The 14,790-nt window shown below is 35.5% G+C and overlaps 1 protein-coding gene across 1 annotated transcript; it reads right to left on the bottom strand.

Moving 5' to 3' along the window:
- Positions 1-1,377: 1,377 nt before the first annotated feature.
- On the bottom strand, positions 1,378-12,843 carry cd164 (CD164 molecule, sialomucin). Its single transcript, XM_048206914.1, has 6 exons — positions 12,631-12,843; positions 10,604-10,678; positions 4,768-4,839; positions 4,547-4,597; positions 3,946-4,014; positions 1,378-3,868 (listed from the first exon to the last, which is right to left on the bottom strand). The coding sequence occupies exons 1-6, from the start codon at positions 12,704-12,706 to the stop codon at positions 3,708-3,710; spliced, it is 504 nt and encodes a 167-aa protein (XP_048062871.1). The 5' UTR covers positions 12,707-12,843; the 3' UTR covers positions 1,378-3,707.
- Positions 12,844-14,790: the final 1,947 nt, after the last annotated feature.

Genomic DNA, 14,790 nt, shown 5'->3' with positions numbered 1-14,790 from the left:
GGCTCACCGCCACCCGTTGGCCTCAGGAAAACAGTGAACAGTGGGCGTCATGCATTAAGTGAGTGAATACAGGAGAATTATGCCAAAGTCATTTCGAAATGCCACACTTCCTGCGGCCAACAGGTGCGCTTTTACCATAACTGAATTTTTGCCATGTTGATGTCTTCAGGCCAGGACTATCATTGAACACGTGAAGTTTGAAGCAGATCGGACATTGTACGCCTGAGTTACAACAACTTCCTGTTTCTTTCGTGGCTTTAATCGCATAAATTAGCACTCAGCCAAGTGTTGCATAATTTAGTGTGTCTCTAGCATGTTTGGTACTTCGTGGCATATTGAAATGTGAATCTGGGAGTGAATTAAATCGTGAAGCATGCCATTTCCTGTTGCCAACAGGTGGCGCTATGAATAACTAAATATTGTCATATAGACGTCTTTAGGCCAGGACTCTTATCACACATGTGAAGTTTGGAGCAGATCGGACATAGTATGCCTGAGTTACANAAAAAAAAAAAAAACATTATTAAATCTTTTTGTAATTAGATAACTAAATGTTGGCACAAGCAAGATGCAATACTCCATGTTCCTCTCACTCACAACTTCAATAAACCAAACCTTCACTCTAAAACGGTCAAAATCCCTTTGAATACAAGTCTTCATGACATATCAATATCTTCATTTAATCTTAAATAATTAAGGCACTTTTTCTTCAAAAGGTGCAGAAAGGAATGCAACACTAGCTCAGGGAGTGATGGCAAAATATGGCATTGTTATGGCTGTTTCTATGGAAATCTATTGCATGCAAACAAACAAACATGATGGCACAAGAAAACAAGGCCACAGACCATTTAAAGTTAGGTTAAATTCTCTGAGTGTGTGAGAGGATTTTGAGTTGTTTAACTATGAACATTAGCATCCTTCACTGAGCTCTGAATCTGGAAGTAAAAATGGATAGTTCACCCCGAAAATGAAAACTGTCATTTTCTCACCCTCCTGTAATTCCAAATCTGTATGAATGTATTGTATGGTGAACACAAAATATATTCTGAAGAATGTTTTAAGTGTTTTGTCTATACAAATGACCCAAAAGAACAAAAAAACATCCTTTTGTATTCTACCGAAGAAAGAAATGCACACGTTTGGAATGATGTGAAGGTGAAAAATTTACAGAATTGTCATTTTTGTGTGTACTATCCCTTTAAATCCAACATGTAACATGTCCATTACAGCCCTTTGCATGCACAGCTAAAATCCATTTGCAACTACGTGGGATCTTTGGATGTAGCCTGATGCTATACAGACAAAACTGTGATGTGTTGTATATTTATGTTAATTATTAAAAGAAATTACAAAATTGAAACACTGTGCAGTCTGAACTTTTCTACAGTGTTTTTAATTTAGCAAAACTGAAGTGAAATGGCAAACAGATGGATTTTATCTGACTACACTATGGGCAAGATGAAGCTTGTGAAGCATTATAGCAGCTTTTTAGTGACTCATGCTAAAATAGACACCTTTGGCATTTAAGCACCGTGATATAACAATGCACAAGCAGTTAGAGTGGTTCAATAAAGAGGGAGGCCTTAACAGTCATCTTTTGAGAAACATGCAGTTAACACAATGCTGGGAACTGAACATTTTGACACTGGGATGTCAGGGAAGCAGATGAAACTAAAGCACGCATCAAACAAATCTATTCATTTCAGTCATTACAAAATTTGCAACCCAAATAATATGAATCACTTCCTAAGCCAACGACATTACGACTCACAGAGGAAGTTATTAGCAGCAAGCTAATCGAGATTATTACATTTCAAATTTTATAATAGAGGAATGGAAAAAAAAAAAAAATACAGGCCCTCGGCCTATACACGTACCAGCGCACTAGCCAGACAAATTCATTATGAACAGAGTACTAAACGTAATATGCTGAACAAGGCATGAATTAGGCATAGTCTAGGTCAATTCTGCATTTGAAACAAATCTACTCAATAATTATATTCAAGAAATCAAACCCAAGCATTAAATTATGAGTCTGACGCAGCTCTATTCTAAGTCTCCATCAAAATTTGCAGATGAATACAAAACATATCCTGAATGCACTTTTCTAGGGCACATTTCAGTTCTCTTTAAGGGTATTTAACACACACACAAAAAAAAAAGCCCATTTTAAACACCTCAGTTTAAGACATTTCAGTGCCTAATATAAAATTATATTGATTTCAGTTTATGGTCAAAGAGTTCAGATTATATACAAATATCAATCTGCTTTTGAATGGGAATGCTAGAATCACATATCTTTGTGCTAGCAAGAAATGGCCCTGGGAGAAGCTTTTGGGAAACATGACATTAATCCACAATCCGCAAACAAATGAATTAACCTTTAATTATCTACTCTGTATAATATAGCGATCAGTCCAGCTGGCAGACACTAGATCTACTTCATTGATACAAGCACGCATGCGTGTCTATAAACACACCGACATACAAGCAGACACACTAACACAGAGCGGCGGCCCGCAACGAACGCATTCACACTTAAGGCTCACTTTTAAGGCAGCAAGCCACTGCCTCCACCTAAAGGCACTTTGACTCAACTGTCAATCATTCTGAATGGGATCCTCAATACTCTGCCCCTCACATAGTGCCTCGTTCTGTTCGCATATCCGTCAGAATCTTATAATTCTAATAAAGGCTCATTTCAGCTGTTAAGTAGAACTGGATTGGCTGAGCCTCTACTAAATCCCCATAAACTCCCAAAAGTACAACTTAAAATGGCCGATACGCTGGTAAGTCCCCCACAATGATCGCCAATGAGATCATGGGATGTTAACTAAGGGTGTATAACGCATCTCTGATATTATCCAGCACTCCACTGTCAGAATTGGGGGAAAAAGGGAGCGAGATGCCAGGTTTAACTAGTTTTGATAACTGATGTCTACTGGTTCTCTAACTGTAGATAGTTAAAAATGAGGGACTAAGCTGGGGAATGTAATTTATTACAAACACTTTGGCTCTCTTGGTTGGTATGAATGAGAGCAATGGGCAACCACAACACAGGCGGACACAAACCAAAAGACGATGTGAAGGGGGGAAAAAAAATAACGTTCATTCAATCCTGAACTATACAGATATTATTTTTGCACTTGGTGAAGATGATGAAGGACTGGGTAGAATACAAAGAACCAGTCAGGACAACTGTATAAAACACTGTTCTAGTGAAGATACCTGACCATCGTGAAATTAACACTGGAAATGGGGAAGTATTGCCACAGGCATGATGAGAAGATTCCGCGTCATGCGCCTTTCAGGGGAAAGGCCATGATATTGAAGAGACAAATCACTGTTTTGTCATCAAAGATGAAATAATTGGAACATTAACAGACATGACTTAATTTGGAAAGTTGTGGTTGTTCATGAAAGTAGCAGGACACATTTTGCATACCCCATAATTCCAACGCTCGAAAAAACTAGGGGCATCACTCTGTGTTGTGTGAATTTGTGTTAATGAGTGCTTGTGAGAGCTCTAACATAAATGAAATATTAAGCTCCAACCACAGGCATCAAATGTCAATTATGAGGCTAAACATGGGGGAATCACAAGAGTGTTTAAGAAATATCATAGAATTTGTGTATACGTGTCTCTCTCTCTCTCTCTCTTTTGGGGTCGGAGTGTAGGTTTTGTGGTGCCTCCAGGTAGCAGAGTGTTACAGGGTGTGGTAGTTGCGATCCTTGGATTTGCAGAACTTGTAAAGGAAAAAGATGACAGCTTGAAGGCCAAGGACTAACACAATTCCCCCGATGAAACTGGCAGCATCGAATGTGGACGTCTTAGATGGAGGAGTTGTAGGTGACGATGTTGTGCTGTCTGTGGAAAAAACAAATTTTCAGTCAAACCTAACCTACTCTCTAAGAGATGCAGACATCAGCGAGAGCAGTACTTACTTGTGGCCGTCGCGTTAGTCGGAGCAACTGAAGTAGAGGTGATTACTGTGGAAGTGGTTATCGTGGTAGCTAAACAGAAACAAGTGCTGTTCAGATTCATTTTTGTATTTCAGCGGTAAACAAAAAAATGCCAATACATCACATTTTACAAACTGCTCTGTGTTATAAAGTGATCTGGGTGTATTTTCTTTTTCAATTCCTTTTTAAAGTCATTGTGAGACTGGTTCTAAGCGGATACACGTGATAAAATGTTCTGTGTGAGTGTTTGTTTAGGTCTGTATATCTATATTTGCATGTAATAAAGAACATATCATAGCTTCTTTAATAGTGTGTAAGGAACCTGAATCATTGAGATGTAAGTGGGCTAAATTTTTATTAATCAATTTATTTATTTATTTTAAATTTGTTGATCTTCTTGTTTACTTTTTCTATTCGTTATCATTATCTGTCATTCTATTTTATGGCTCTTTATTTATATTGTACGGTCAAACAATATTTTTTTTAAATGTGCTCTGAATGAAAGAGACATTGGGCTATGAATTAGGTAGGTATGTGTTCTGAGGTGTGTATGAATGCAAATGTGGCGAGTGGAAGGCTGTACCATTGGTAGTGTTTGTGGTGGTGGGGCTCGCTGTGGTGGTCGGTGCTGGATCTGCAGTCCAGAGAAAACAGTCATCCAAACATACAATTGGTCAAGTCACATTCAACATTCATAGCTAATGACTCTAATAATAGCTTATTTTTTGAAGTTAATGAATGCTACAACTAAACATTATTTTAGTTATTATATAAAGGAGCTTGAGATTGTAGGACAGGACTTACCTGTGCAGTTTACATTGACGCAGTTGGCTGTTTCATTCACAGCACTGCCATTAACGCACTTGGGTATACCATCTGAAATGTACGAGGCAAAAAAAAGACCAGATAAAGTCACTGTGCATTTGAATTGCAAGAAACAGGAATTTGCTATTCAAATAGTGACATCTAAATCTCAACTGCTTGACAAATATTTTAGCTGCACCAATTAAAATTGTATACATTCTTCAACAAATGGCATTTTTTGATTATTTGTGGTATTGTTGACTCAAAAAACCTTGTAGAAACCTGGTTAAAAAAAAAAAAAAAAGTCACTTAACTTCTGTTAACTTGTTATAAAAAGCAGTAACACATATCATATTGCTTAATTCAATACTTGTAATATAATAGATTTTTTTTTAAAAAGACCATAGAAAGAACTGGGGTGATTGCATCTATTTTTCGATAAACCTTACATCACATACCATCAGATAAAGAATAAAGTCACATAAACACTCCCATGACTTAAAAAAGGTTATTGATCCAGAAATAAGGAGAACTGGCAATATGTCACACTGTAATAAGAAAGATAAAGCAAAAGAGGAGGATGAATCAAGGAAGATTTTCCAGAAACTTGTGTGTCACAATCAGCTGGTTTCCATTTAGAGTATCCTCCCCGTCACGCATGAATAGCATTGTATTGCAAGTATGACAGACAGCTCATCGCTCAAATTCCTACTTCCTACTAATAGCAATAATTCAATTTTTACACATTGTTTCATAATCCACTTTACCGGCACTGTTGTCTTCCTCATGTTTGTCATTGACTTAAGTTCAGAAAGCCCTGTTACAATGGACTCATTGACTAAGTGCTTAAAACATGTGAACTATAGCCTTGTTCAAATACCCACACTTGCGGTCTTTGCACTTGACCACTTGTCTACGTACATGACGTATTTCCTGTTTTTGGCCCAAGTGTTCAAGTGGGCGTGAAGACCACAAGTGTGTGTAGAACTTTTGATTGCCCGATGGGACACACTTATAGTCTTGCAAAAAAATGCAAGCGTTTACAGCTTCTTTTTTTTTTTTTATTATTATTATTTTCAATACTCTGCATTTTAAAATACACTTCTAAATGTCTGTTCAGTGGTCGCTATGTAACTAACAGAAGACGCTATTTTAAAATTGTGGTGCTACTGTGAGCGATAAAAAGCAGTTGCAAATGTTGTACAAAATACACATAGCCCACTCATCTTTGCATCAATAAAATGAGCAACACTTTATATTTTACTACCAAATTATATGTATTATATAATTAATTTAACTTACAGTCTAATGTTTTCCTTGACATTTCGCGATTTCGGGGCATGTGAATTCCCGAACATAATGCATGATGGGATACGCTTAGCCCCGAATACTGCTCAGAAGCGGTATTCAAGAAAGTGTGGGTTTAGTGTGCATTAAGGGCACTGCACTTGGGCATTTTTAAGATATGGGACTGTCTTGCACACTTACTTCCTGTTGCGCACACGAGCTCTTAAGTGGCCAAGACCGCAAGTGTGGGTATTTGGACAATTATTTAGAAATATAATACTTAAATGTAGAACCATTTCAAAAATCACACAATAAATAAATAAAATCATTATATTATATTATATTATATTATATTATATTATATATAAATCAAATAACCAGGTTCTCAAGGTTTGAGAAATAATCTTGTGTAATCTTAGTCAAGGCCAGTATAAAAGAATTTGGTTGTTGCTAAAACTTGCTTGCTTTGTGACTGTATATCAAGTTTGATGAGTCAAGCATAACAGCCTTCTCTTTCAGTACGAGTGTCCTTAACCGTCACGGCCTGAGTATTTTATGTCAAAAGAAGTCCTTCTCAGTGAACTGAGCTCCAAGAAACAGTTGGTTTAAACTATAGCTCAGTGTATGAAAGTACATTGTGTTCTTCGTGACCTCAAAACAGCACACACAGAGAAAGAAATGTCACATGCTTTTGTGAAAGGTACAACTCTCCTGTTGAAATTCCACTATGACATCGCCAAGATGTTTTCAATTCCTTGCTTTCTGAATAAGTGCTTGACTAGCAAAAATGTCTACACATTCCACACTGCTTCCCACCCCTCAGCAGTTTGTATGGACAGCAAAACAAATTCAGCTACCCTGCTCAAGTAATGATTGAAGGGAAATGCATACGTTCATTACTTTAAAAGGACTGCGCAGGCACTTTCTGGAGCAATCAGTTGAATGAATATGATGTCAATCAGCCCGCTTTTACTGGTTTTCACAGATTAGACTGCAAAACCTGCTGTTGAGATTCTATTCTTAACAGAACAGAGTGAACATCTGTGCCTCGGTCTCAGTACACGTGTGCCAACGAGAAGCGCCACATACATTTCCTGGTTTCTTTTCTTTGGAAAGATATATAAAAAATAAAACTTATTAGTACAAACTAGAGATAGACCAGAACTATCTTTTTATGACAGATACAGGTTATTTTAGGTTTAAGAATCTGATAACTGATATGAAAAATACATGCAGTAAACTAAAAAGAGATAGTTAACCCAAAAATAAAAATTGTCGTCATTTACTCACTCATTGACATACACAGTCATTTTTTTCATACTATGGAAGTCAATGGAGACCAGCAACTGTTTGGTTACCAAAATTCTTTTTTGTGTTCAAAAGAACAAAGAAACCAATACAGGTTTAGAACAATTTGAGGATGAGTAAATGGGTGTAAATGAGGGTGACTCATTTTTTTCACAGAGTTTTCTTTAATATTGGGTGAACTATCCCTTTAAATGATTTTCAATAACTGTTTTATTTGTGCTTTGACACAATAAGTACATCATCCTTGGACTACAACAATAAAAACACACACACATATATATATATATATATATATATATATATATATATATACACACAATTTGTTATAAATATCAATAATTATAAAAGAACAACAATGAAATTATTATTATTATTATTACAAAAGACATTTCAACAGTACAATATGTAAGAGAAGTGAATGAAACACTACATATAGTCCAGGCAAGATTATACAGCATGCTATCAAGTTATGATTATGTCAGATTACATCAGCAATTAATATTTAACATAGGGAAACATTTCAAAATTTGTTGCGCAAACACTGCGCCTCCCAGTTCATCTCGCCTTCTGTCTACACCCACACAGCACCATACGTCAATAATTCAAATGAGTATATTTACAGCACATGTCGCAACACATAGATTTTGCCTGAAAATGGTTTCAAACAGGCCAGTGGAAACCATGGCTTTGTGGGAACGCCCTCAAAACCAATAAAAAAGCCCTGTCCTAAAAACAGAATATCTGCTTTTACACCATATTTTGAACCTTGACACAATTAAAAAAAAATGAAAGTAGAATTAAATACTTAAAACTATTTGCAATCCTATTTCTAATTATCAAAAGAACCTGTTTATACTACCCACTAGTCTGCACTACAGTAGGAAAGACCCAGATATTTCCAGTCTGTTGTTTGACTGAATCAGTGTAAACCGATAGCGTCATCTCTAGGGAGCTGATAGCACAATGCTAATGCTACTGGCTTTGTTATAGAGGGAGGTGCGGTTACAGACACTACACCTGCTCGGGCCTGTCAAACCACTTCTCCTTACTGTCAAGCATAGTCTCATACAATACAGACTCAAGATGTGTGGAGAATGACAGCTGACTTTTATTTTAAGGTCGAGAACAAAGCCTGTGAAAGTGCTCCTTCAAGGAAGTGGTTTATAACAGTATTGTTGAAGGCAGTGTAATAAATTCTGTTTAACCATTAACCAGAAGACAGATTTCAAAAAGTGAAAAAAAAAAAAAATTCATACAAATAAATACATAATAAGTAAACAAGAAAAATCAGATTTTTGCAGGAATTGTCATTTAAAACTCTGGATCTTTACTGCAGTTTTTAACAATACCATGCATCAAGCATAATAGCAAACAATACAAAACTATCAATCACTGTCTCTGCCTATTTTAAATAGTTTACCATGAATCTTAGAATAACAAAGGATCTTTGATAGTTATCTGGTAGCAGGTATCTCTCCTACTATGTTAAAGCAAACTCAAATCTGTGCAAATTTATACAACAAAAATGGGGAGAAGTTTGAGATCATTTGTCTTTAAAGCCCTATTTTAATTTCATCTGAAACAATATATGAAATATATTTCATTAGTATTGATTTATTTCTGTTGTAATTTGAATTTTCTACTTTCATCCATAATACGGACACTTTTTTTCTGCTTTCTCTCTCTCTCTCTCTTTTTTCTGAAGAGCCTTGAGCGCCATAGCAACAGTGTGTGCGTTTCATTAGTATATTTACTCTCTCTGATTCATTTCACGTCATCCATTAGCGAAGCGGCATGGAGAAGGACTCCAGGGATAAAAGGGCAGTTACTTCAGGTTCACACTGACCGAAACCAGCATTAAGAACTGAATGAACTGCCAAACACAGGTTTTCATTTATTATCTGTACACCACATCAGGAACACCTTAGACGGTTACAGGATCTGTGTTTAGATGTGACATATGAGCAGACCCACTATAATATAATCTGGGAACTACAGGTTATGCTTAGAATTTTCTCTTCAGGTAATAGGAAAAAATAAGGCTTTCCAGTAATATAATAATAACTGATTTATTCATACCACTTATCTTAATAAGAAACAGTACAGTCCAAAAGTTTGGAACCACTAAGATTTTTAATGTTTTTAAAAGAAGTTTCATCTGCTCACCAAGGCTACATTTATTTAATTAAAAATACAGTAAAAAACAATAATATTGTGAAATATTATTACAATTTAAAATAACTGTGTACTATTTAAATATATTTGACAAAGTAATTTATTCCTGTGATGCAAAGCTGAATTTTCAGCATCGTTACTCCAGTCTTCAGTGTCACATGATCCTTCAGAAATCATTCTAATATGCTGATTTGCTGCTCAATAAACATTTATGATTATTTTCAATGTTGAAAACAGTTGTGTACTTTTTTTTTTTTTCAAGATTCCTTGATGAATAGAAAGTTCAAAAGAACAGCATTTATCTGAAATACAAAGCTTCTGTAGCATTATACACTACCGTTCAAAAGTTTGGGGTCAGTAAGGATTTTTATTTTTATTTTTTTGAAAAGAAATTAAAGAAATGAATACTTTTATTCAGCAAGGATGCATTAAATCAATCAAAAGTGGCAGTAAAGACATTTATAATGTTACAAAAGATTCGATTTCAGATAAACACTGTTCTTTTGAACTTTCTAGTCATCAAATAATCCTGAAAAAAAATATTGTACACAAATATTTTGTACAATTGTACACATTAAATGTTTCTTGAGCAGCAGATCAGCATATTAGAATGATTTCTGAAGGATCATGTGACACTGAAGACTGGAGTAACGATGCTGAAAATTCAGCTTTGCCATCACAGGAATAAATTACTTTGTGAAATATATTCAAATAGAAAACAGTTATTTTAAATTGTAATAATATTTCACAATATTACTGTTTTTACTGTATTTTTAATTAAATAAATGTAGCCTTGGTGAGCAGACGAAACTTCTTTTAAAAACATTAAAAATCTTAGTGGTTCCAAACTTTTGGACTGTACTGTGTATATGTATATATATATATATATATATATATATATATATATATATATATATATATATATATATAAAATTTACACACACAACCATGATTTATCAGCCTCTTTTCGGAAAACACACAACCTTGTCAGCATTATACTGTTTTGAGGTCAGTTAATTGTTGTCATGTGAGCTTTGAATTTGACATGGAGGAGGGACTGACTGACCTGTGCAGTTCATCCACTGGCAGAAAGTCACATTTTCACAGGCAGCACAACCTTTCAATGAACTACAGTCTTCATCTGCAAAACAAACCAACCATTAAATAACATCTCTTGCATGCCTAACAAAACATCATTGAGATTTACAACAATCATGTCATAATCAAGCAACACATTGTTTGCTCCATTGTTGACCTAGATTAGCTGCCAGAGCATGCGTCAGTGTTATCTCTATGCCTTTAAACCTGAAAACAAGAAAAACTATATAAAAACAAAATATGAATATAATATGAATATAAAATATAAATATAAGTCTCTAGGTAAAAGACAACAGAGCCATGCTCACAATATGCTATCTAGAATCTAGAATCTTCTCTTCTTTTGAAACGACACATTTAATTTTAAATAGTGTAGATAAGGAGTAGCTGGACAGAAAAACTGGGAAGGGGACCAACGAGTCTTGTGACCAAGTGAACATGATCGGATGTCTCTGGCAAAACCTAAACAAAGGTTGTTTGAAACCCTAGTGACCTTAAAGTTGCGATGAAATTGAAGCAACAACAGATCTGTTCGTTCATAATGTAAAGTGCATCCGAGTGTAAAATGTAGATTGAGGACTTGGTTTGTGTATCAGTTGTGTTATCGGTTCATTTTGAGATATGAGCATTGTAATCAAAAGTGGAGGCAGATTAATGTAAACTTGCAGGCGCAGGTTTAAGCAGACTAAGTCCTGCATACTTCACCAGAATATTCAGTTATGACATTGAGGAAATATTACGAGAATGTCAAAACATTTTTAAAAATTAAACATATGCACAGATTATTTTTTCACAATAAGATAAATAACTTGAATTTACAAAACAGAGTGAATTTACATTTCATGTTGACTTTAAAGGAACCCAAATCTGCTGTCTATGTAGGCAGCCCACTAGGTTTTAAGACAGTCCAAGTGCATGTCTTTTTCCCAACAGAGAGAGTGAGTGTGAGTGTGAGTGTGAGTGTGTGTGGTGAAGACAGGCTTCTCTGGTTTGTTTTACAGCCCAACATGTGATTCTCGGTATAAATATAGATCATAAAATCGCAGTGGATCTAAATGGAAGCAAAGCCACAAGACAACAAAATGTATTTGATTACATATCAGCGGCACGACAGCGATCATTTTGTGTGACAGATTGTAAGTGATTAATTATTTCAGTTAGGGAAGAAAATATACTATTTTGAGTTCGGTATAGGCCAGGGCATAATCGAAAACAAATAAAGTACAAAGAAACACACAAGTCTAAATATCTGAGTTACGAAAAAGCACATGAGATTGCGGAACGAGGCCAAAGTACATCAGCCGCGTTTCGTTTTTTTAAAACTAGGGTTGGGAATCAACAACCGGTTCTTTAGAACAATTCTTTTTTTAAAAAACGAGAAAGACAGCAGTCGAACGTTCACACTTCCGCCGGTATGGAACAGACACCGTAGTTTCCTGTACTACGCCACTACCGAATGTACTTACAAGCGCGCAAAATATAACGTTATATCACGAAATTCTCGAACAACTGATTCTTACGAGTCGATTCTTTAAGTAAATCAAAAACATACAGAGCGACCAGAGAAGTTTAACTCCTGAATAAACGACTCTTAGGAATCGGTTCTTTTGTGTTTTAAAACATGCAGGGCGATCAGTGTAGTCAGATTACCGTGCGAATTACTCTTATAAGTCGGTTCTTTAACATTTCTATGTAGGTATAGTTTTTGAAATAATTTATTTCTGAATTGTTTTATCAGTTCTGTTGAAACCTAAAATGACCTCGTCATTTGGCAACAGACTGATGAGGGCAGTTGATGTAATAAGAACTGAATCATTACCCAATATTTATTCCTCAAAAGTGCTAAAAAAATTGAACAGTTATGGAACTGAAATCGCCACCACCCCTAATTAAAATCACAGTTTAGGTGTTAGCCGATGGCGTGATAGAGATTGTTTTGGCTTGCGTGAGGACACGCTGTTTCACTCTTACATTAAAGATGATAAATTTACTCACCTTTCCCAAATTCCTGTCCTGTCATTGATCCCAAGAGGGCTAGTAATAACGTCACGAAGAAAAGTCTCCAAAACATGGTGTCTAATTGGTTTATTCTCAGTCCTCGTTAGGGCGTTCAGGTCGAGCTGTCTGCAGTTTCACTCTAGTGCTGCTGTGTGGATGTGGCTGCGCTTCCTGCTTCAAGATCACGTGACTGTTTCTTTTCATCAGCGGATGGGAAATGTGGCTTGAAAGCGTGTGGTTCAAACCTAATTTCCTGTAGGGGCGCTTGGGGGCTCACAAAGGTACATTTTCAGTGAGCTGCTAACAAATCTCAGGACCTTTTGTGTTTGATTGGAGCCATTTGTGTTTTTTAAAAGTGTAGTCGTAAATTACCAGGACTGGTACCTAACATTTAAATAGAAACCTGCACCTACAGTAGCTATAAAATATGTTTAATAATAGTGACCAAGAAACAATTGTGATTGACTTATCCTGACAGGCGCTGAGAAAAGTAACATGAACCACGTGACAACGTAATCAATTGTTACTTTAACAGCCATCTAGACGATATTTACACCGTGAAACTTTAATTGTATTTGAATTAAAAATAAACACTTAAAAGTTAAAATATGAAGAATGTAATTTAGATCTCATCGTTAGCGTTTTGGCCGCTAAGCCCCTCCCAATTTTCGACCTCTTGTCCTGCTCATATAGCCTTTCCATTCTCTTATTGCCACGTGTTTGCCTTCCTTATGTTGCCATGTATAAAAATAAAGCTCAACTGGCGAAACCCTGCATGCAATATTTGTTTAGCTCATTAATAATTCGTAGAGCGACCGTTTTAACAACTACAAAATGCTTTTACCATAATCCTTTTCAACCCTCCTAACACATTGCTGGAGAGTAATAGGAAAACGCCATCTAGAGCTACCAGTCACTTATTTTTGAGATATGGGAAAACAACCTTACACATAAAGAAATAGAAACAGATGAGCTTAATGAAGAGGTTAATACAAAATAATTCCTTGTATATTGTCAGTTCTATAACCTATTTTATGCCAGTACCCAAAATCCAGTGCACTGAAGGTATTAAAATAATGAGTTGGGACAGTTTATTATGCTTTGACATTCCACCATCAGGCAACAACTGCTATAATATCCCATATAAGTCATGATTAACATTGGTCTAAATTGCTATTGTTACAGAACAAATACAACAGTAGATCATTAATTCAGTTTTAGGATTATTGAACTGTTGCCATGCTGCCACCCAGTGGACGAGTCCATTTAAAAAAGGGAATTTTCTGTTGATGTGAAACCATCTGTTAAACCTTTAAAATATTTTCTGCAAGTGTTAAGTACTTTTTGTGTAAAAAAACAAAAACAAAACAAAAGCTAAAAAATAACAATCACTTGACATATAAACATGGCAAAAATACAATGATGCAATATAACAGCAAAAACATATAAGGGCAAAACTATAATAATTCACAAATGTAATAGTCATCTAGAAAGAATGGGGATAAGATAAAATAAAAATATAGTGTAAAAAACATTCAACAAAACATGAAATGGAAATGTCTACCTTTTCCCCCCACTGTATCTAAATTTATTGTATTGTAATATCAACCTTAAATCACCAGAGAGCAGCATTGTAATAAATATTGAACAGCATTTTTATTTACTTTTTTACATATAGACTATCTATAGCACGATCCAACTCTTCTAGCTTTCCATACCTTTACAATTTCTCAACTGCCTGGAAATGCTGCCAGAAGACGTTGGCAAAATCTAAACCACATTGTCAAGTCTAGAAACGAAGAGTCGTTCTGTCAGTAGATGGCGCTGTATACTTTCACATTCTTTTCAGCCTCATACTGCCATTAGTAGCCTAATCCTTCTGAATAGAGAACCGCTCTGCCATGGGAAAGATTCAATAAATATCCAGCCACTTATGCTACTTCACATGAGATTCATATCAGCATGTATTTTTAGTGTTAAATATGTAATCTAGTGTTAAATCAAGTCAAGTCACCTTTATTTATAAAGTGCTTTATACAATACAGATTGTTTCAAAGTGCACCTTTACAGGAATAAACAGGAAAATAATGATTCTTTGATGAAAACAGAGTTCAATTCTGCTGTAAATCAACTCTAAAAAGTAAATAGTGACATTGT

The sequence above is a fragment of the Megalobrama amblycephala genome, linkage group LG11 (genome assembly GCF_018812025.1).
Source record: "Megalobrama amblycephala isolate DHTTF-2021 linkage group LG11, ASM1881202v1, whole genome shotgun sequence".
In the NCBI taxonomy this organism is placed as follows: Eukaryota; Metazoa; Chordata; class Actinopteri; order Cypriniformes; family Xenocyprididae; genus Megalobrama; species Megalobrama amblycephala.
This window is presented reverse-complemented; position numbering and strand designations above follow the sequence as displayed.